Source organism: Gymnoscopelus braueri, assembly GCF_963280865.1.
Source record: "Gymnoscopelus braueri genome assembly, chromosome: 6".
Lineage (NCBI taxonomy): Eukaryota > Metazoa > Chordata > Actinopteri > Myctophiformes > Myctophidae > Gymnoscopelus > Gymnoscopelus braueri.
Window position 1 is genome coordinate 28,403,790 of NC_137607.1, and position 21,865 is coordinate 28,425,654.

At 43.2% G+C, this 21,865-nt stretch overlaps 1 protein-coding gene across 9 annotated transcripts in view; it reads left to right on the forward strand.

The window, feature by feature from the left end:
- The window catches only part of mast2 (microtubule associated serine/threonine kinase 2), a 216,824-nt gene that overhangs the window by 17,266 nt on the left and 177,693 nt on the right, over positions 1–21,865 (forward strand). For all 9 annotated transcript variants that reach the window (XM_080430974.1, XM_080430979.1, XM_080430981.1 and 6 more), the window contains exons 2-3: positions 18,094–18,244; positions 18,945–19,126. In XM_080430974.1, coding sequence (XP_080287100.1) covers positions 18,094–18,244; positions 18,945–19,126 — 333 coding nt within the window. The remainder of the gene's footprint in view (positions 1–18,093; positions 18,245–18,944; positions 19,127–21,865) is intronic.

A 21,865-nucleotide genomic window follows, 5' to 3' on the forward strand; every position in this document is an offset into this window, starting at 1 on the left:
TGTGAGCCTGTAGATCGGCTGTTTTTTGGCGAAGAGATTTGGTGTGGAGCGAAAAAAGCGGGGGACCCAAGTACAGACTCCTGGGGGACCCCGGCCAACAAAGTATAGGGTTTAGTGGTTAATATTTACTCCACTATTGTATCTGTGCACCATTTGCATCTTCCTCACATCTAAGACAATTTACTGAATTTAGGCATTTATAATGTAGGCATTTAGCAGACGCTCCTAATCCAGGGAGAGGTAAACGCAAGGTATTACATCAAATGTATAGAAATAGTAATCTAGGATCGTAGGTAAACCAATAACCTAAACGTTTACAGCATAATGTCAAAAAATAAATAATCTGTACAGATTATTTATTTTTTGAAACTATTTACACTAAAGGATGCCAGGTCTACAGATGAACCTGGCATCTGTCTAGAGTCTAGACAAAACTCTTAAAGCTCAGCTATGAGGTTCATGTAAGCCCCCTCTGCCAGTGCCCCAGTTACAGTCTGAAATCTCAAGCAGACTAATTACACAGATGTTTGGTCCGTGAATGGAAGCTAACGTTGGAGTTTATGCTAATCAGCGCGGGCTTGTGAAAATCCAATTTGCTGGTCTAGGAACCTTTAAACAAGTATAGCTGTGGGAAGGGCAGTGTTGGGGATGTGCAGGTGGGTGTCGCACATTTGTACATCCCATGTCTTTACTCTTTACCCTTTATGATTGCCCAGCCAGTGTTTCGAGGTCTGGTGTCTTAGAATGGAGAAAAGGTTGGAGACAAAAGGGACTACAGCACTGGTCTTCTTTATAATGACCAGCACCTTGGCTTGTGTACAGCCGGCTGTGTAATTAAGTTTAAACGGCATGCACTGGTGGGCTGGGGATTGAAAACGTCAGCTTTCTTTATGTTGGTGGATTAATTTTTACACACACACACACACACACACACACACACACACACACACACACACACACGGCGGCGGCAATGTACAGTATATGAGGTGTAATTACCATTCAGAAGAAGGCTTTTCATCAAACCATGTTTGCATGCTCTGCTAATGCCATACTATGTAGTACTAAAGCTCCTGCATCTCAATGTGTAACATTTTACAGACACGGACACACACATGATGATATGCCAGGTAGCTATGTAATATCTTTCTTTTCCTTTCTCCGGTTCTGGATTTGATGCTGTCTGCAGAACTACTTAACAGTTCACATACTGTAGCCCACCATGACGCAGACAGTCAGTATTGTGGTTGACTTGACTGCGTCACTGCCTCAGTGAACATAATAAAGTGCCACGTATTTCCAGGTCATTTACAGACTCAGTCAAACGTTTTCAGCACGGTACAATTGAAATGTGACACCATGCTGTAAGGGAAGTTAGGGAACTACCTAAAGTTCCTCCCGTAAAGACTTATTCAAAATAAATAAGTTCTCTATATACAGTATATGTTCTCTATTTTCAATTCAGCTAAATGTCAGTGTTTCCCGTGTGTGTGAGAGTGTTTGTACAGAGCCAACATAATCAGGAACGTTTACAGTAACTCTTCAGAAATATTAAGTACTCTACTCTAACACACACACACACACACACACACACACACACACACACACACACACATACACATACACATACACATACTCACATTTAACAAGTGTTTCATCTGTTTTATTGACACATTACTCTCAGGCCCCGCCCAAGCAGGTGATACACAGAAAAATCTTCAATTAATTTATCCTCAGTGTTAAAGGTAGTGTAAGTGATTTGCAAAGTTTCAAATAATTGCAAAATGGGTATATGTTCTGATAGTACTCGTTACTATAGGGTGTCCTGTCCATATAAAGAGTCTCCATGTCTCTCCAGCTCTTTATAAAACAGAAAATGTATTTTGTAGTTTTTTTGATTTTTTTTGTAGTTTCATTTCCAATTTTATCCAACCAGGACAGAGAACTCAATCAGGACACAGATTACACAAGTGAAATTGGAAGTGATGACACTAAGAAATGAGCATGCAAAATTTGAACTGAAAACTATACAAATTAAGCTTAAAAATGGGTACTTTCTCCTGATTGGCTGAGATTTTGACACCTACCGAAAAATGTATTTTCTGTTTATTAAAGAGCTGGAGAGACAGGGAGACATCTGTTACTGAAAAAACACTCTATAGCAATGATTACTATCAGAATATAGTATTTTAACCTTTTAAAAAAATACTTTTTGTTTTAACCAAAAAATATCACTTACCCTACCTTTAATGGATCCTTATGGATCCATTTTGTTGCATTCAGGCTTGTAATAGACTTGTGGTATCAGCCATACCGCATCGGGACACTCACTGGCTTGTGTTCTGGTGCCTTGTTCTAATTCATATCAAGACACTTATTCTTTCCATCTTAAATCCATCTGTCCTCCTCAGTTCAGTGAGATGGCATCTTGCTCCTTGCCTGGTTAGCATTGTTTTGGGACAAGCTAATGACCTGTGCAGTGCTGCTGACCACAGTCAAATACAGTTCAGCTCATTTGGCTCTGAGTATCAGAGAGTCAGCAGCAGCTAGGACTTAAAACTTTGTCTCGCGTAGCCAAACGATATGCAATCAACTCGGCCTGCCTGCCGATATGTCTGCTGACATCTAAATTCAGTGAATTTTCTTAAACTGGGTGGAAACAATGATAAGGTTTCAAAAGAAAAACTGCACTTCTGAAGACTTTAGGGCAGTCCTCCTTATTGGAGCGTATCTTTCAGGTTGGTTTTTAAAGCAGTAGGCGGAGGTTTGTTAATGGCCGTTCTCACCACTGTTCTAGCAGCATTAAATTAGATGTCAGTCACTAGACATATATCAGCTCCTCTTGTCTGGCTATGCAAGACTACTTAAGATTTGACAAAAAAATTAGAAGAAGAAACAGCTATTCAGAGCACTATTGTGGCCTTGCTTTGTAACTAAGCTTGCTTACATTTCTGCAAACAAATTAACAATTAACAAACAAGTAACGCTGGCTACCATACACATGTGGATTGCACTCAGGTGTTATTCATTTCTGCAGTGCTAAATTACCACACACACACACACACACACACACACACACACACACACACACACACACACACACACACACACACACACACACACACACACAAATGCAGTTGTGCACAAACATGTCGGTACACATATAATCTCACAAAAGTCGGGCTCAAAGCCAGCCATTTAATGAGCTTCATCATAGTGGCACGGCAGCCATATGAATAATCCATTTAACTCAATCGCCACACATTATTCTTGTCTCCCCACAAAGTCTGTTCTATATGCTAATAGTGTGTTTTGCAGTATGCAAGGCACATGCGTATGCGTGTATCTGGGCATGCTTTTATTATAGCACAGGTATGCAGGTTTTATGTGTTTGTATGTATGTGGGTTTAAAATCCACTTCACAGAGGAAACACTGAATGAAATGATGAAAGTCGGTAATGGCTCCTTATTGGCCCTTTTGGGAAGTGATGTCATTTGCAACCCATTGATAAAAGACAAAGTCCAACACTGTAACTTGCTCAATGCTACCTAGCTTCCTGGTCTGTCGTGGGTTCTAGCAGACCACGTGTCCAATTTCCTACACATTTAGCCTCATGGCTGTAGCCTTTGGATCGTGTACTTTTAATACGTTTCACCACAAGACCTACCGCTACGCCATTAGGAACACGCACGCACACACATCCCACATGCTGTTATGATGTATCATTGGTCGCTGCAAAACGACAATCACAACAAATGTTTTCCATCACCTGAAAAGTTACTGTTTGTGTCCTTGTCTATCTGCTGGCTGTGTCTCTTCACCTGCCGACCAGCCAACGGGCCACTGTACTTAACACACAGAGGAACCTCACTAGCATGCAAAGAGGATTTAAAAAACATCACACTGGAAAACAAAAACATGGAGCTTAAATTTTCTTCATGTGATGATGTTATGATAAAGTGGATGAACCAATTGATAAAACACTTATGCTTGAGTTATACTTAAACACACACAAGGTGTCGCGATGCGACATGTTTTGACACCGGTGCACAATGAAGTAAATTTGGCCTTGGCATTCAGTTAGCCGGCTCACAATCTTAACATGAATCGGTCCTTTCTCTTCCTGTCCTTTGTCAGCAGATGAGACCCTCTGTCTGCCTCCCTCTGTGCTTTGAAGCAGTTCTTCAAACAACACAATAACAGTCATTTTCTCTCTCTTGTCTATTGTATTTCCTCGTGTTCCCCGGCTGCACTCCTCATCTCTAGCACATGTGCGTGCATGCGCACACTTGTACATTCATCTCAGTTTGTGTCAGTAATTTTGAATCCTACCACGTTCTCCTCATTATTTGGGCCAGTTGTTCATGAACTGTGTGTGTGTGTGTGTGTGTGTGTGTGTGTGTGAGAGATGACAGAAAAAAACCCACCAATTTCTTTGCCTACACCCCAGCGTAGGCAAAGAAAGCATGCAGAGCTGGGCGGCTGGCAGAGGTCGCTGCGACATTTTCCACTGTGTGACATTTGCTGACTTTTTTCCCACAAACTAAAAACCCACTCATCAGCTTCAGCACCTCGTTCCTGTCTCTCCTAACTGCTCCTAGCAACACTCTGCTTCCATTCCATCCAGACCCCGGCTGTTTAATGAAAAACCATGCAGCACCTATTGTGTGTGTGTGAGTGTGTGTGTGGGTGTGAGTGTCTCATTTGCCTGCTGTCCTCCTGGCATGACTGGACTGGTCGCTGAAGGTCACCTGGCAGGAGGTCATTAGATGAAGAGAGGCTGCAGGATACCTGCTGGGACTGACCTCAATATTAACACCCCCCCTGACACACGCACACGCACACGCACAGACACACACACACACACACACACACACACACACACACACACACACACACACACACACACACACACACACACACACACACACACACACACACACACACACACACACACACAGAGGGACTACATCCATCTCCCGCATCATCTCCTCGTTACTTTTCTTTTCTTCATTGTGCTTTCTTTTTCACCTTCTCCGTTTGTCTTTCACTCGTTTAACTTTTTCTCTCTCGATACATTTTAATCTCCGCCAGGCTGTAATGCAGGCAAGGGCAGAGGTTAGGTTGTTTGTGTGTCCGTCTGTCTGTCTTGTCCACAGCTAATCTCGCAAACTACTAGGCTGATCAGTGTCATGTTTGTGTTGTCGTGCATGCTGCCAGCAGACCAAGGACCTCTATTCCAGAACATTTCCCAACATCAAAACGGTCAATCAATGACAACTTTGTTATTGTTGTGAATTCATAATCTCCGACCCACCGTCCCTCCAGGCTATGGTATGTGTCTGCGTGGCAATGGAGTGGAACCAGCCAGTCGAGCACAAGCTGTCTGTCCAGTAGGGATGGCCAAATGGAGACATTTTCTTAACCGATTACCGTTAGGCCTTAACGATTAATTAATCGATAACAGTTAAGAAAAAAAATTTGTAAAAAATACATTTTATTTCAAAGGGCCAAGTCTACACAGTTTGTTTTGTGTCTCCAGCAGAGTTTCTAGTGTCTCTATCTCTCTCTGGAAGAGGTTGCACATGAACTCTGCAGCCGCACTGAGGCGCTCCAACACAAACAATACCAATAAGACGAGGAAGAAGAAGAATGAAGTGGAAGTTACACATACGTCATTCAGTTAAAGCTCACGTCTGATTAACACCAACATACTTTTTTTCTCATACTTTTTTTTTTTGACAATATACCTCACACACCTGGCTTTGACGCGAGCATGTGCACGATAAAATTGTGTCTCGTTTAGAAGGTTACATAACAAGTTTTCATAGATTAGTCAACTTTTGTGACCACACCATCGCTATTTCGGGCCTGTCTTTCAGTATTCCGTTGGGGTCTTCCTATGTTTGATTCACCCCTAACCTGCTTTCCTCTATTGCTCACCCACCCACATCACATTGTGTGTTTGGGTGGGCAGACATACCCGCAGGGTCTCCTGGTGCTGCTGACTAGCACTCTGGTGCACCCCCCCACCCACACACCGACCTCAGCGTGTCTCTTATCTCTGCCTTGCCTCGCTGTCTGGGCTTACTGTCAGAACGGTGCCAAAGTTCTCCTCCCTGCGGCCGCTCTAGCTGGTGGATTGTCAAATTCATTATCCATACAATGCTGTTGTTGGCCTGCTTAAGTGGCTAGCGGAATTGACCGAGTTAAACGCCGCAGAAAACATCGCCCATCAGCCGGTACTGAGCCTTTGATAGAGTTTTGTCTTTGTGGGCACCATACAGTTCATTCTCTGTGGTGTTAAATTCATCTTCCTCATACACACAGCAAAATCCAAAGTGTTGATTTAATTCTTGAGAGAGTAAACATTTTTACTCTCTGAGTTAAATAGTACTCTGGAGTCTGGATTCTGCTATGTAGTGGCTTGGCCCTAGAAAGGCTGTGTTTTTCCTTGTAAAGGAGGGTGATATGACTTTAAAATATTTATCACCAATATTTCATAGCCTGAATGTCGATAGCCTGAATGACTTACTTGATAAGGATTTTCTTTAACTATACGATTCATCAGTGGTCCTCCCTGTTGTAAAATCAGATGTCGTACTAAAGACCATATCATTTTGGTGCATTGTATTCCAATACATTGTCGAAAAAGACAATCGGAAGAACCAGAATAATGTTTTGATATTGATTGATTTTAGACTCAATTTGGACTTTTTTTTATTTCACTGGAGAGTTCACTTTACCTCCCAGGCAGCCCCATGTTTTTTTTTGGAGGAGCTGTGCTACTAGAGAAGGCTTGGCCCTATCTCTCCTCTCGCAGCTGCGGCAGACAGATTAGAGGCAACATTTGGCACGACGGTAAACCCCAAATATACTGTATAATACAACTGGAAGGGCAATTTAAACCCATTTTTTTTATCAGTTTTGCCCACATACATAAATATGACACTGAGGCAAAAAATTATACACTCCATCTTGGTTTGTCCAAACATTTATGACATGCTGACATCAGTTCAGCATGCTCATGCTATACAGGGCTGTTCCAATTTTTGCACTCTTGGAGTTCAATTAACATTGAGGATTTTACTTTGTACCTTCCTCTAGCCAACGGTACAGTCATGTCCCATAGGATAAATTGTCTCCTGATTGCACAGCTACTGTATTGCTGAATTTGCACACAACTACAGTGTATAGGCCGAGAGCTTGCTCTTTCTTTGCACATGAAACACCTTTCTCTCTCTTTAACCCTTTGAACCTTGCTGATCCTTATTTATTGATCTCTGGTACAGTGCTTGTTCACTGTACCAGAGATCAATTGTTGTTGAATTTTTTATGTTTCCCCCTGGTGGGAAATTAAAGACTTGAATTTAATTAAATTGAATTGAATCAGTATTTGGATGACATGGATAAGTCCCTTCCAAATACAGGCATATATCTCTGTCTTGTCTAGCAGTGTAGAATGATGGCAAAGTAGGTAAGCTCAAGCATTCCTTAGGTATTATAAGAAGACCCATTTGTACCTTTTTTATTGTAAATATTGTCATCTGTGCTGATAAGAAGCAAATAAACAGTTCCCTGCTGTTTTTAAAGCATTTGAATTAGCCTAGACATATCCCTAATTAACCAAGTCCTTTGTTCACCATCTAACGTTCTCCTACTCTGTATCTTTCTCTATCCCCCTCTCTAGCCCTGCAGTAATGAGGACACACATTGGTGTACGCATGTACAGCAGTGACAGTCATGTCTCACACACACACACACACACACACACACACACACACACACACACACACACACACACACACACACACACACACACACACACACACACACACACACACACAGAGTGAAGGCTCCCTGCTGGGTGCTTTCTCTGCACAATAACTCTGGGAGAAGTGTTTTCTTAAGCCAAGTACCTATCTGCAAAGACTGGATAAATTGGTTTGATAAATCTCCCCCTGTTAATCTGGCTAATGAGATGCCTTGGAAACGCTTCTCCGTATGGGGTGGATTAGGAGGTCAAATGCTAAACACAAAATCACAGCAACACCCCCCCCCCCCACACACACACACACACACACACACACACACACTACACACTCTCTTTGTGTTTGTGTGTGCTGGGTGGTGTGCTGCTGACTTAGAGGGCAGTGGATTATTGTCGTGTGTAGCATTATGCTGTGTGGCATTTGGGTGTGGGGAAGCTGAGCCCGGATGAAAGCCCTTTTAATCCATACAGCAGTAATCAGATGATGGGAAAATGCTGTGATGAAGAAACCACACCCTACGGCCTAACCCGGGGGTTCTCAAAGTGGTGTCCGGGGACCCCCAGGGGGTCCTTGTGGGGGCTCCAGGGGGTTCACAGCAAAAGTAGTTAATGTAGCATCACAATAATTTTAAACAACTTTATCCATTTATATTTTGGCTATTCAAAAACTGCAGATCTACAAGCTCACAGTGCGTCACTTCGTGCTCTCTAAAAAACACTAAAATGTCCCGGTTTTCAACATTCACTACTAAATTGTCTGGGTCTTTAACCATGATTTAAATAACATTTGCTTCGAGTGCTTACATACAGTAGATGTTTGTTCTGTTCTGTTGAAAGGTGCAATCACTAGGTGTGCTAAGTGCTAAAATAATTGTCTCCTATGCCGATGAAAATGTTTTTTTTTCAAAAGTAGTAAAGTCAAGCTGATTTTAAGTGAGTAACAGCTAACAGTAACAGTTTGGGTTTTTGAAAATATGCTGGCCTGGCCTAACCCAACCCCTGACCCGTTGCATAACACTACCACCACCAGTGACCCCCACCCTGCTTCGCTTGTATACATTTGAATGAATGAAGTGGTTTGCAATAAAGCTCTTCACCCACACTTTTGGTTTGCATGATGCAGTTAGGTTTCGCTTTCGGTTTGCATGCTGCAGTTAGGTTTCGCTTTCGTTTTGCGCGTTGTACAGTACAGTACAGTACAGTACAGACCGTACAGTACAGTACAGTACAGTACAGACCGTACAGTACAGTACAGTACAGACAGTACAGTACAGTACAGCACAGTACAGTACAGTCCGTACAGTACAGTACAGTACAGTACAGTACAGACCGTACAGTACAGTACAGTACAGACCGTACAGTACAGACCGTACAGTACAGTACAGTACAGTACAGTACAGTACAGACCGTACAGTACAGTACATACAGTACAGTACAGACCGTACAGTACAGTACAGACCGTACAGTACAGTACAGTACAGACCGTACAGTACAGTACAGTACAGTACAGACCGTACAGTACAGTACAGACCGTACAGTACAGTACAGACCGTACAGTACAGTACAGTACAGTACAGTACAGAGTACGTACAGTACAGTACAGACCGTACAGTACAGTACAGTACAGACCGTACAGTACAGTACAGTACAGTACAGTACAGTACAGTACTTTTTTTTTTTTTTTTTCTTTTCCATGATTTTGTACCCCCAAACGACATTTTCTTTGGCGGGGTTAGGGGGGGGGGGGGGTTAGGGGGGGGGTACTAGAACGCGGGCAGAACTTCTAGTGTTATACAATAGACCACACATTACACAGTAACGTTATGTTTTGTTAATTTCTTTTGTTTTATGTTGCGGTTTGAATGACGTATATGTTGTTCTAGTCTTTTCTTACTCTGATTAATTCACTGTTGTCACTTTAAGACATCGTAAAGAACATAACTTCTTAATTTTCTCCTCTGTAGAGTTTGTCATGTGCATCAACATTGTCTGAGATAATTATTATCAGATTGAGGGTTTTTAAGGTTGCCTTTCACTTTAAAGGACCGTTACTCGTGGTCTCTTGAACCTCCTATTTGAGGGTTCCTGAGGGGTGTGCGCGTGTGTGTGTGCGTGTGTGCGTGTGTGTGTGTTCACAGGTAGCTGATACACCGAGTGAGGCAGGGCTGTTCTGGCTTCTGGGTGACCAATGAATAGCTTCACTGTTTTTCGTTTCTCCCCCTTCTTGTGTACCTGTGAGTTTGTCTCCCTAAAGAGCAGACCTATCTACATCAGTGCTGCTTAGAGACCAAAGATCTTTCTTTGCCCATACCAAATGGAGCACATCTGAACCACTGGGGGGTGGAGAGAATGGAGGAATGTGTGATTATAATAAACCAGTGGGTGTGCTATCCCTTCTAATAACTTTAAGAACCTGAATCCCTTAAGATTGAGAGCCCACATTTGTGTTGAAATGTGTTTGCAAACTTTGCATTCAAAGGAACATTACTTTACCATAAATGCATACAGCATACAATTAATGTAATTAAAACAAGTTCTGTTCTGTTGAGGTAAGCAGGCTTTAAAGTTGTTGGCACAGTGCCAAGATGTACGTTGGTTTCACATGCATTTCAAATGTGCATTTCAAATGCATCTATTGTCATTTTGAGGACCAAAAAAACTACCAAAACTCGAAATAACATTACTTTTGGATTCATTTAATTATTTATTATATATTTCAGGATCCAAAAGAAAATGGATTAACCCCCCACAGCGTATAGTCTTTCACTCTGGCTGCTCCTTGAATCACCGGTCGCCACTTATGTGGCAACCATTTTCATCAAAGGCAGAGAAGTTTGAACAAATCACAGCTTAGAGAAGTCCTTTGTGAGAGGACTTTACTGAGATACTTCTCCTTCCTTCTCTGTCTGTCTGTTTGTCTGTCTCTCTCTGTCTCCCTCCCTCTCCCTGTCTCCCTCCCTCTCTCTCCTTCTTTACCTTGCTTAGGACACCTTCACACAGCTGGAACATATCAGCAATTTCTCTAAATGTTTAGGTTAACAACCACATGTCTACTCAAGTCACGCACACACGCACACGCACACACACACACACACACACACACACACACACGCACACACGCACACACACGTCTGACATTGCATCGTATGAGCCAGAAACACTACGTTCTATGTATACTGACAGACAGGAAACATGTATGATGCAATGTAATCCTGATTCCTGCACAGGCAAGCATGCAATTATGTCATGAGGGAACTGCATATAATTCACACACACACACACACACACACACACACACACACACACACACACACACACACACACACACACACACACACACACACACACACACACTCGCACAGGCACACACACACACGCACAGAGCCTGGTAACAAAGGGGGCCAGTGAAAACCCACTTTGACTTGGACTTTCAGCAGTGGAACGCATGCACTCCTCACCCTCCTAGCACTTTATCAGTCTGTCTGTTCCCCTTTGTCTTCACCCCAGCATGCAGTGAAACAGTCAGACTGTGGTTGGAAGGCCTGCTTCTCTCTGCACACACCTGCTCACTGAAGCCGTCTCACTGGTTTGGTTAGGATGTGACAGGCTCGGATTAGACAGTCAAGTGTGTTTTATGGGCAGAGATTGAATGGTTTACCTAAGTGCAAAGGTTTCCAAAGTACAGTTATAGGAGCCTTATGTGGGTGAATATTTATAATGTGCGTGTGTGCTAAGACTGGGTTGAGCTACCATGAGCTTTATGACTGTATTGTGTTCATATATTGTGCACGCGCACACACACATATATGCACACTCACACGCACGCATTCCTTGCCCACCCAGTTCTTCTCTACATACAGTAATGTCTTTAATGAGGAAAGTCTGATCGTCTCAGTTCTGTTGGAATAGAGCTGGAATAGAGTTTGTTACATGTTCTATCAGCTACTTTCTGAACTGAAGAGACCGCCTGCACTTCACAGTAGTACATTAAGTGAAATGGAATGAATAAAACACAGGCCAGATGTGATGGGAATGGTGGGGGTGGGGCGGCGGTGTAATGGAGCAGGTATTTGTGTGTGGGGGGGGGGGGGGGGGGTAGAAGGTTGGGTTGGAGTCTGGGGAATATTGGAGTGATGTTAGGATAGACAGAGTGGGTGGGGGGGTTAGGAAAATAGACAAGAGAGAGTGTGTGGGGGGGATGCTTTTGTATGTCAGGACGGATTATTAAAAAAAGACTCAATCATTCGCAGCTACAGCTAAGAGAAATGTAAGGCTGGATAAGAGACATGGGGGGGATTAGGAGGGACTGGTGGGGAGGTGGGTAACAGAGGAGCAACATGGAGAGAGATTTGATGTGATGAAAAATTGAAAAGAGGATGGAGAGAGCGAGAGAAAGAAGGAGATGGATGTAGTAGTAGCAGGAGGGGATGAGACATGTTAATGAAACTAAAGGTACAGACTGTACTGGCAGCTGTACATAAGGAGTCTATACAGGTAGCCCAGCCAATAACCTAGTCTATATGCAGCAGCAGGCCTAGGCAACAACCCACACTTGGCAAATGTAGCTTGACCTGAACTGACTTTACTGATCTTGCACTCACTGAATTCAATTCAGAACAAACACATTAAAGATAATGATGAAAAGAAACAGGCCTGCACAATTTATCATGTCAAGAAAGAGAGGCTTGGGGATGGCATTGGGACAGGCTTAAAAATCAATATGTCTTCCTGGATAATGCAACAATATATTCTGTTACTTACAATGTGGACTTGCTGTTTACTCCTTTTTTGCAGTGAAACCAAAAGCTACTCAATAAAAACATAATACTTTGGTAGACGGCAGCCACAATTATATAGTTGAAAGCCAATCTTGTTGGGGAAATGAGCACTGCACTTCAGCTGAACACTGGGCTCTGTCTGGTACATTTGCCTTCTTTTCTGAGTCTAATTCCACTACGTAGTGTAACAGGTTGGTCACGTATGACATCACCCCAACCACTGCAGCCAGTGCATGAGGATTAACCATTGTGCCTTTGCCTTATATTTGTTTAGCGGTCAGCTTATAAAGTCAGCAATGAATGCACAATGCCAACAGAGTTTTTCATTAAAATGAATGATATCAACAACACAGCACGAAGCAAAAGTACTACCGTAAAAGCTGAATTATGCCACATAATGGCTCCCCATCTCACCGCCCTGTGCACTTTTAATTAGCTGCAACTGCACTGCACAATAGAAGGGCAAAACCAAGCCAAGACAATATTCTATTGCCTCTTTTGCAGTCGGCTCACTCTCTCAACGGTCAACGTGTTTGGGGGCCAAGAGGGTTTTTAAATCACATCTTGGAGCGTCTGTGCATCATTGCTGCCAGCAGCACAGTATACTTTATGTAAGGAGATTGATTGAGGCCTTTTTTCTTCTTCTTTTTTTTGCTGTGCAGGCTTTGCTGTGCTGCAGTTAAAATCATGAAGTTATGTGAGTGAGTGAGTGAGCCTGTGTGTGTGTGTGTGTGTGTGTGTGTGTGCCTGTGTGTGTGTGTGTGCCTGTGTGTGTGCCTGTGTGTGTGTGTGTGTGTGTGTGTGTGTGTGTGTGTGCATTGCTTTGCTGACCAGCAGAACTTTAGGATCAGGCTGTGTGTCTGCCTATATCACAGACAAAGGCCTGCCCTGCACAATGTAATTGGTTTGTATGATGAGGTGGAATATTGAACATCACGCAAAAGTGGTGATTGGCTATTATGCTCAAGCATGTGTGGGTGCATGTGCGCTTGTATGCTTGTTTTACTGAGTGTGAGTGTATTATAAACGCATTCAGGCTTTCATGTACTGTACATTTCTGCATATGTATGTATATTGTGACATCCCAAAAGGCTAAAGCAGCTCGCAACTGGTGTGGTACGGATCCTCCCCTATGCGATGACAGGTGTGATAGATTGTAGATGTGCGTCTCACATTCTGGGGAGCGGGGGTGGTTGGGGTTCCTCTCCACAGGACGCTCGACACATGATGAATGTTAGCCCAAATGTAATGCTGCAGAAGCCAGGGCTCCGGGGGGAAATGAAAGGATGGGGTGGGGTGGGGGTGGGGTGAGAAGGACACAGAAACACGAGGGAGAGCATAGGAAGGAGAAGCCATTATGAAACCCTGGTTTTCACTTCCTTCCCTGGCTGGGTTTGTTGCATGATGGTTCTAGAGGACACACAGACAAAAGGCTGTGGGGACATTGGATCCATGCATCTGGGCTGTGTGGAGGAGGAGGCTGCTTTTCTCTTTCTTTGGTCTGCGGTTAAACCGACGTGACATTTGAGTTAGTTTGTGATGGCGCCAAAGCCAAAACTAACTTTGGATTTTTAACCTTTAGCATAGCATCGGAGCTGTTAAACCAGATCTGTTGGTAGTTCTCCTACAATATACACACAAAGGCATTTTTCCACGGCGTATCTGATGCTCAGTGGATCACAGATTCTCATGCCATGATATCTTGTTATGTCACCAAACCTGATAGATTAACCACTTGAACACTGGTTTCTTTATTTTGGGCATGTCATTATAGGCCACAGTTTTGTAATAAAAAAAACAAAAATCCCAAAGAATTCCCAAAATTGACAACAATTTCTAAATCTTCAAAAACGACAGATCTACAAGTCCACAATGTGTCACATTGCGAGAGCTTGTTGGTCATTGTGAGCTTGTAGATTGTCTATTTTCAGAATTTGTCGTACGACGAAGTACAGTATTCTTAAAAGGTTGATCCATTTATTTGAGGCGGAGTCCTGTAGAGTAGAGTACCTTTGTATTGTGTGTCTTCAGAAGCTGTATTGAAGGCTATCCATCTTCTGAAGTGCAGTGCAAATACAACACACCCTGTGCTCTGTTCCCTGACACTGTTGCACAGTAATGATGCTGCTACCAGGGATAAGCCTGTCAACACTACAGTCATTATGTCCAGTGTTAGTCCGGTTTCCATAGGTGTTCATTACCACACACACACACACACACACACACACACACACACACACACACACACACAGGTCGAAGTATGGAATGTACCTGTTATTGACTGTTGTGTGTGTGTGTGTTTGCACTTGTGTGTGTGCTCTGCTCTCCGTTGAGAGGATTGGGTGGGTCCATGCTTTATTCTGCAGACTTCCACTGCAGTCGTTAGGAAATGGAAAATGTTTGTTCTTTCTGTGTGTGAATCCATGCGTGTGTTGAGTCTGTTGGTAGTCTGTGTGTACACTACAGTTTCATCAACACTGGGAACGGGTCAAGGTCACAGCTGTGTGTGTGTGTGTGTGTGTGGGCTTGCATGTGAAGCATGGCATCCGTCCGCAGTAGGATTAAAGTCTCTCTGGTCTTTATGTTGATTAGGAGTATTGATCTGAACTGCAGATACATGACTCCTCCGTCCTCACTGCTCCCACAGATAGATAGATAGATAGAAAAGAGAGAGAGAGAGAGAGTGGTAGAGAGTTGACTTTGCACGTTCACTTTCCAGATTCACTTTCATGCATTTGTATTTTGTGTTGCAGGTGTTGTCAGCGGTCAAATTAGAGTAGCCGTTTGTTTGCTGCGAGTGTGTATTGCACTGATGGCTGTGATCCATCACACATTCTAGCACTGCACGCAGCACACCACGCTGACCACACATACACACACACTTTGTGCTGTGTGTTGGTACTTCCCCCTCACTAGATTCTCAACAGACTAAATGTCCAATTCAGCAATGTCGTTTACATACCTCATTTCATCACTACAGATTATTACAAGACAGCTTTGATGTGTGAATACTTTTATTGTCTGGTGTCCTCTCTCCCAGGCAGTAACAATACATTCCTGTCACTCTGCCACCTAGTGGTGAAGAAAGGAACTGCGGCAGAAAGTCAGCAGATGACAGAGTATTAGTATCACACTGTTCAGAACAATATTTACAATTTAGGCATTTAGCAGACACTATTAATACAGAGCAAGGACAACACAAGCATATAAATATTAATCTAGGATCATAAGTAAACCAAGAACCTATCACCAGTCTAACAGTAGAATATCAGGAAAAAGAAAAATCAATATAAAATCAATAGAACCACCCTCATGTCTTAGTCTGTGACCATGAAGCTTCATTTAGCCTGAGGTAACAAGAGTAACTAAAGCACCCTGAGTAACTGTAGAGCTACTGATGTGTGCTGTGGAAGACAAAGTTGTACTCAACTGCTCATCTGATCTGATATCCATTCACACCCTCTTTTCTTGTTCGCTTAAGGCCCAGTCTGAAAACGGCTCCCACATTATTAAACATTGCCACTATAGAGAGAAGTGTGTGAATTGCACAAAAGCAGTGTAAGCCTCAGGCTGTGATTACAGTTGAATGACTAGTATTATTCTGTTACCTCCAACATGCATGTGTAACATCGCACAATGCTACGTGAAGCACCGAAAGTACAGGAGTTTTTTGTTAATGACATGGCTCACTGAGCTCACTGAGCCAAGCTTGAGTTAATGGAGGCAAGGTGTGAATGATTAAACTATATATATGTGTGTGTGTGGGAGAGAGAGAGTGACTGAATGAGTGAGTTCGCGCAAGGCTTCCTCTGGCCGAGTGCAACGGAAGCTTTCACTAAAGCCCTTTCATATGAGCAGTCATCTGGGAGTTCTGTTGAGGTTGCGGTGTGTGTGTGTTTTACGTGGCTTCTCCAGATGTTCCTTTCTGGAGCGTGCTCCGTCAAGGGCCCGCCTGTCGGTGAGGGAGAGGATGTGACTTCACGCGTGGACTTTGTTTCCACGGGAACGGCAGATGTTTCCGAACTGTTTGGACCACAAGTTTCAGTGTGTGTGTGTGTGTGTGTGTGTGTGTGTGTGTGTGTGTGCTGGCTGTACTCTGTGACTTCACCGTTGAATCCAAGCAAACCTCTGGAGTACAGGAACGTTGAGAAATGTTTCTGTCTTGCAGGATTGGAAAACGCCAAAACAGGGACATGTGTTTTAACGCATTTAATCCGGGAAAGCATCTGTCATTTTAGATTTTTAGCTATAACCATTATTTTATACTTTGGGCTATTCAAAACTAGCAGATATACAAGCTCATAGAGCGGCACTGAGTGCCATGCTACGAGCTTGTAGATCCGATTTTTTTTATTTTTATCGTGAACATTTGTGCAAACCTTTGAATATATATATATATTTTTTAAAGCTATTTTTTTTACTCAAATCTTTGCTTCTGGGGATTCTACAATTGTCTTCCGAATCCTAACAGTTTTTTGGAAAAAAAAATATGTTGCTATTCAGTGGTTCTCAAACTTTGTTCATGTCAAGGACCCCCAACATGTCCGCAGACCCCCCCCATCTCAAAATATTTTGTTCCAGGGACCCTCGGAAGAAGATATGAGTTAAAAAATATATATATTTTGAAAGATTTTCACACATTTGAACGATTTCTTTTTCAAAAATAGCAGATCTACAAGCTCATAGCTATGAGCTTGTAGATCTGCTAGCCAAAGAAATCTTATCTGTATAAAAATGATGCGTTCCCGGTCTTAATGGATTAACCTGGAGGAGACGTGCGGTTAGTTCTGTGATATGTCAACACACAGGATGTCTGAGTGTCAGTTAGTACCATGGGGTAGCGGTGGTGATGTGGTTTTAATGATGATGTGTGAGGCAAGTGAGGCTTGTGTTGCATTCCCCTGCTTACCGACAAAAACAGGTGTTTTCCTCTTCAAACTGTTTGTGGGTGTGTGTGAGCTACAGTTGGGATGGGTCTGTCTGTGTGCACTTGTGTGAATGGGAATATTTGTGTGCGCGTGCATGTGTGAGTTTGCATGCACACGGTCCGTGTGTGTGGTATGAGCATGTGAGTGCAGGGAGCTCTTATCAGGGGTTAGTACTGTGTTTTATGACTTTACTTTGGGTAGAGCCTTGTTCTTTTTTGATCGATTGAATACTTTGTTAGTCAGAAATGAAAACAGAACAAGGTACAGTCAGACGACATTAAGGCTAAAAGGATAACACAAAAAAAGTCCTGGGGATTTGTTTCCATTGTGGTCCTATAACAGGGACAGTGTGCATACTCTACACTTCATTTGTTGCCCCCTAATAAATATATTTTGAATCACCAATGTTTATCCTCAAAAAGGATTAATCCATTATCGATTATAATTGGGACCCACCCATCCCTAATAGTTACATGGACTCTTCACACTGACCTCCAAATAGGCTCTCGACGGTGAATGCCGACCCACTGATTGTTGATTATTAATTATGATAGAATAGTATGTTTAATTAATGCTTTTTCCTTCTCGTTCCCTCCCTCTCCCGTCCCCCTCCTACAGAAGGAGTTTGCGTCGCCGCCTCCCCTCCTGTTCAGGAAGATGAGTAACCCCGACCTGTCGCCGGCGGCAAAAGACGCCACCAAGACCAAGCTCCATCGCCAGCTGAGCCAGGATGAGAACCGTGCACGGCGCAGCAGCATGGCCATGACCGGTAACACACACGCACACATACACACTACGTGTTAAATGGTTTACGTAGAATACATTCAGAAACCGTATATACGTATTATATTTTTATAGCTTGTCAATATGAATGATGTCATCTAGGGCTACAACTAGCGATAATTTTCTTAGCGATTATTCTATCGATACATGTTTCTATTAATTGAACAATCGAGATGCACTTTTTTAAACCATTCCAAGTGGCTATGACCTAAGTTGGCGGGCCCTGGGTAGGCAACCCGATTTGGCGGAGACCTGTGCTCCAAGGAGCACACTTTTCCAGTGTTTCTTCTCCACTGTGTTCAGACACACAAATCAGGGATCAATAACGGAAGGGGACCAATAAGTAGAACGATAATGCCATTGATTTCAATAAAAGCACATCAATTCCCATCCTTAACCATTAGCTTCGCTGTCAATAAAAACGTCACCGGCCCGGAAGGTTGGCGTAACCGTCTGTGCACCTACTTAGGCTGGTAAACACGCGACAGCGTGTCGCGTGTTCGACTCCCGATCCCGATGACCTTTGCTGCGGGCCAACCCTCCATCTCTCTCTCCCCATTTCCTGTCAGACTACTGTTCCTATGAATAAAGGCAGAAAAAGCCACAACATTTTTTATCTTTAAATAAAAACATTACCGTTTAACGTCCTCAAACTATAGAGGCCATTATCTTCGTTCCCTCCCCAGGTAAGCAGCTGCTGCCCCTGTCCAGCAGCCTGCACGGTGGGGTGAGCCAGCTGGCCTGGCAGGGCGCGTCTGCAGGTCTCGGAGGGCCCATGTCCACAGGAGCTCAAGGGTGTGACGTCAACAACTTGGTCCGCATGAGGAACCAGACCCTGGGCCAATCCGCCCCCTCACTCACCGGACAGGTCAGTACCACAGGGATACGATACTCTGGCCTGCACAGAAAAGAATCTGTGTTAAAAGAAAAGTTGTCCTGGGTTTTAGGTTTAGATGTTACAAATGTAACTAAATTGACCCGTAAACGCTGTGATACACTGAAAGCGTCAGATGCTCACGTCATCAAACGAACCCATTGTTTTTAATGTCTGTAGCCACATTGGAGGCGCAAAGTGAAGGCCGTTGTCCGTCTTTCAGAGCATGATTTTACTTTGGAGCGTTGACGCTCAGCACAGACCACAAAAACACAATGACTACTCTGTTACAACAGGTTCAAGTTCAAGAGCGCTTCGCCGGTGGTCCGAGTGCTTGTGGAACGGAGAGAGAAAGGGAAGAGAATAAAGTCATGCACGGGCCCAATACTCTGAGCAACGCTCTGATGCACACTCACTCGTGCTATCTGATACATGCAAACACAGAGGTAAACTTGTTGTAGTTTTATTAAACATAGTAACTACAAGTGCCTCCCAAAAAAAATAAAAATAGCATACTTGTATTATATGAACCCTTTATTTTGAGGCAGGTGTGCCGTGCATCGTATCCACCAATACTTCTTACTCGCAACTAGTCAGGCCTCAGAGACGAGACGAGAGTTCCTAACGTAAAGCGGACTCCTCTCCTTCCATTGTCAATGAAAGGAGAGAGTTTCAGTTCACTGGCGAATTCTGCTGCACAATTGACGAGAGTTATTAACGTAACTCAGGGTTGACAGAATGACGAATATGACACAAAATTATCCCAGAGTATGTGCGTGTGTATGTCCCTCGTTTCATTTGGGTTGGTACGATGCTGCTGAAATTATTATTAATTGTGGTGCAGCCGACTGACGCTTCCAATGTGAACAAGTGGCATAACTTGACGCACGTCAATGGCGCTTTCAGTCTGTCAGGGCCTTAAGGGTCCATTTGGTTACATCTGTTCACTCTGAGTAAGGATTGTGTACAGGACACGCATGCATGCTAATGCATACTCACATATTTAGATGTTATATTGTGTAGACAGATGCTAGGTTTGATGTTGACCTGGTATCCTAGTTTCTTTGAAGCACTATAGTGTTCTCTTTGCACTTCACTTCTGTGACTACTTACTGACTACGTAAGTCGCTCTGTATAAGAGTATCTGCTCAAGGCCTAAACTGTAATTGTTGGATCCACACTTCTATCCGCTGTTCCTTCCTGTACAGTAGGAAAGGAACAGCCTGTACAGTACAGTGCAGTACATGTAGACCTGTGGTTCTGCATGGTATCACCAGAATAGCTGCTCTACAGTGGACTTTCAGCCTGGTACCATATGGGTTCTGTCTTTACACACTGCAGGCTGTGCCAGCCTGACGCAGCAGTCGAAAGATGACTCAGGCTTTTACAGTGCATGTGCACACACACACACACACACACACACACACACACACACACACACACACACACACACACACACACACACACACACACACACACACTCTCCATCCACAGAGAGAAGCTCTTTCACAGCACCATGCTCACCAGCATTTGAGAAATGGAGCGTGAAGGTTGGTCTCTGCGTGAGTGTGCGTGCGTGTGTGCGTGCGTGCATGCCTACGTGCACAAAGCAGCATAGTGCTGACCTACATATGAAAGTGGTCTACATAGCAACAACTCAGCTGTGTGCATCAGTGTCTGCATTCTGTTATTATCCTTTACGCTGTTCTGTGCACAACTCTGACTCCTTGTGGACCAGGAGGGAATTGTACCCATATGAAGAATTATTAAATATGTGCTCTAAGTGTAAACTGTATTTATACAGAAAATTTGTTTATCAACCTGTGTGATTGTTTTTCAACGCACTTTCTAAACATGTAGAGAAACAGAGTGACTGCATAGGTACTGGTGTTGCTACTTGCTACATCACTGCTTAGCCCACTTTAGTTTTATTTGCTAACATTAGCTCGTTGAAGTTTCTATCAGGGTAACATTGGGGAATTCTGTGAAGCCTTGCTGGTATTTCATATGTTTTGTAACCAGTTCTGTTTGTTATGATATGACCCCAGCATTGTTATTCCAACAGCACAATAGAGGAAGTGTAGCCTGTGCTGGCTATGCAAGAAGAATACTGTAACAGTGGAGGGAAGTGTTTATGTGAGACATGGCAGACTTTTCCCAACCTACTGTATAGCTAATACTACTAGAATACTTCTAGAATTCATGTTGGGGCCTCAGGATTTAAGAAAACATGACATGGGCATCCACCAGTCATACAGTGAGCCCCTGTGACTGATTCTATGATGCAGCCAATGTTTTACAGTAGCTATTTAACAATAGCACTGCTGTGGAGTTTCATTGATTGAACACTTTATTAGTCATGCACTTAAAGTCTTTTGTTAAAGTCTGGTCTGGGTTATATTATCCTTTCCCATCTGAGTCTCTGTCCATTATAGAATGTACATAACATTACCTGTACACATCCGTAGGGCTTGGAAAGCATTGCTCAGTTATCTTCAGTATACAGTAGTTCATTATGTAAACAAAACCATATGGTGTCACAGATGACATGCATTGGTCTGATCATGAGAAGTAATGACATATAAGTGAAGCTGAAGACGTGGTCGTTTGGACTAACATGTTACTTATGTTTGGACCAGGCCTACCTCGCATCTTTGGTAAACTATCACTGTCATGAATGTACATAGCTTCCATTCTACCTTTCAAGTAAAAAACTGAGGTGCATAATGGAAG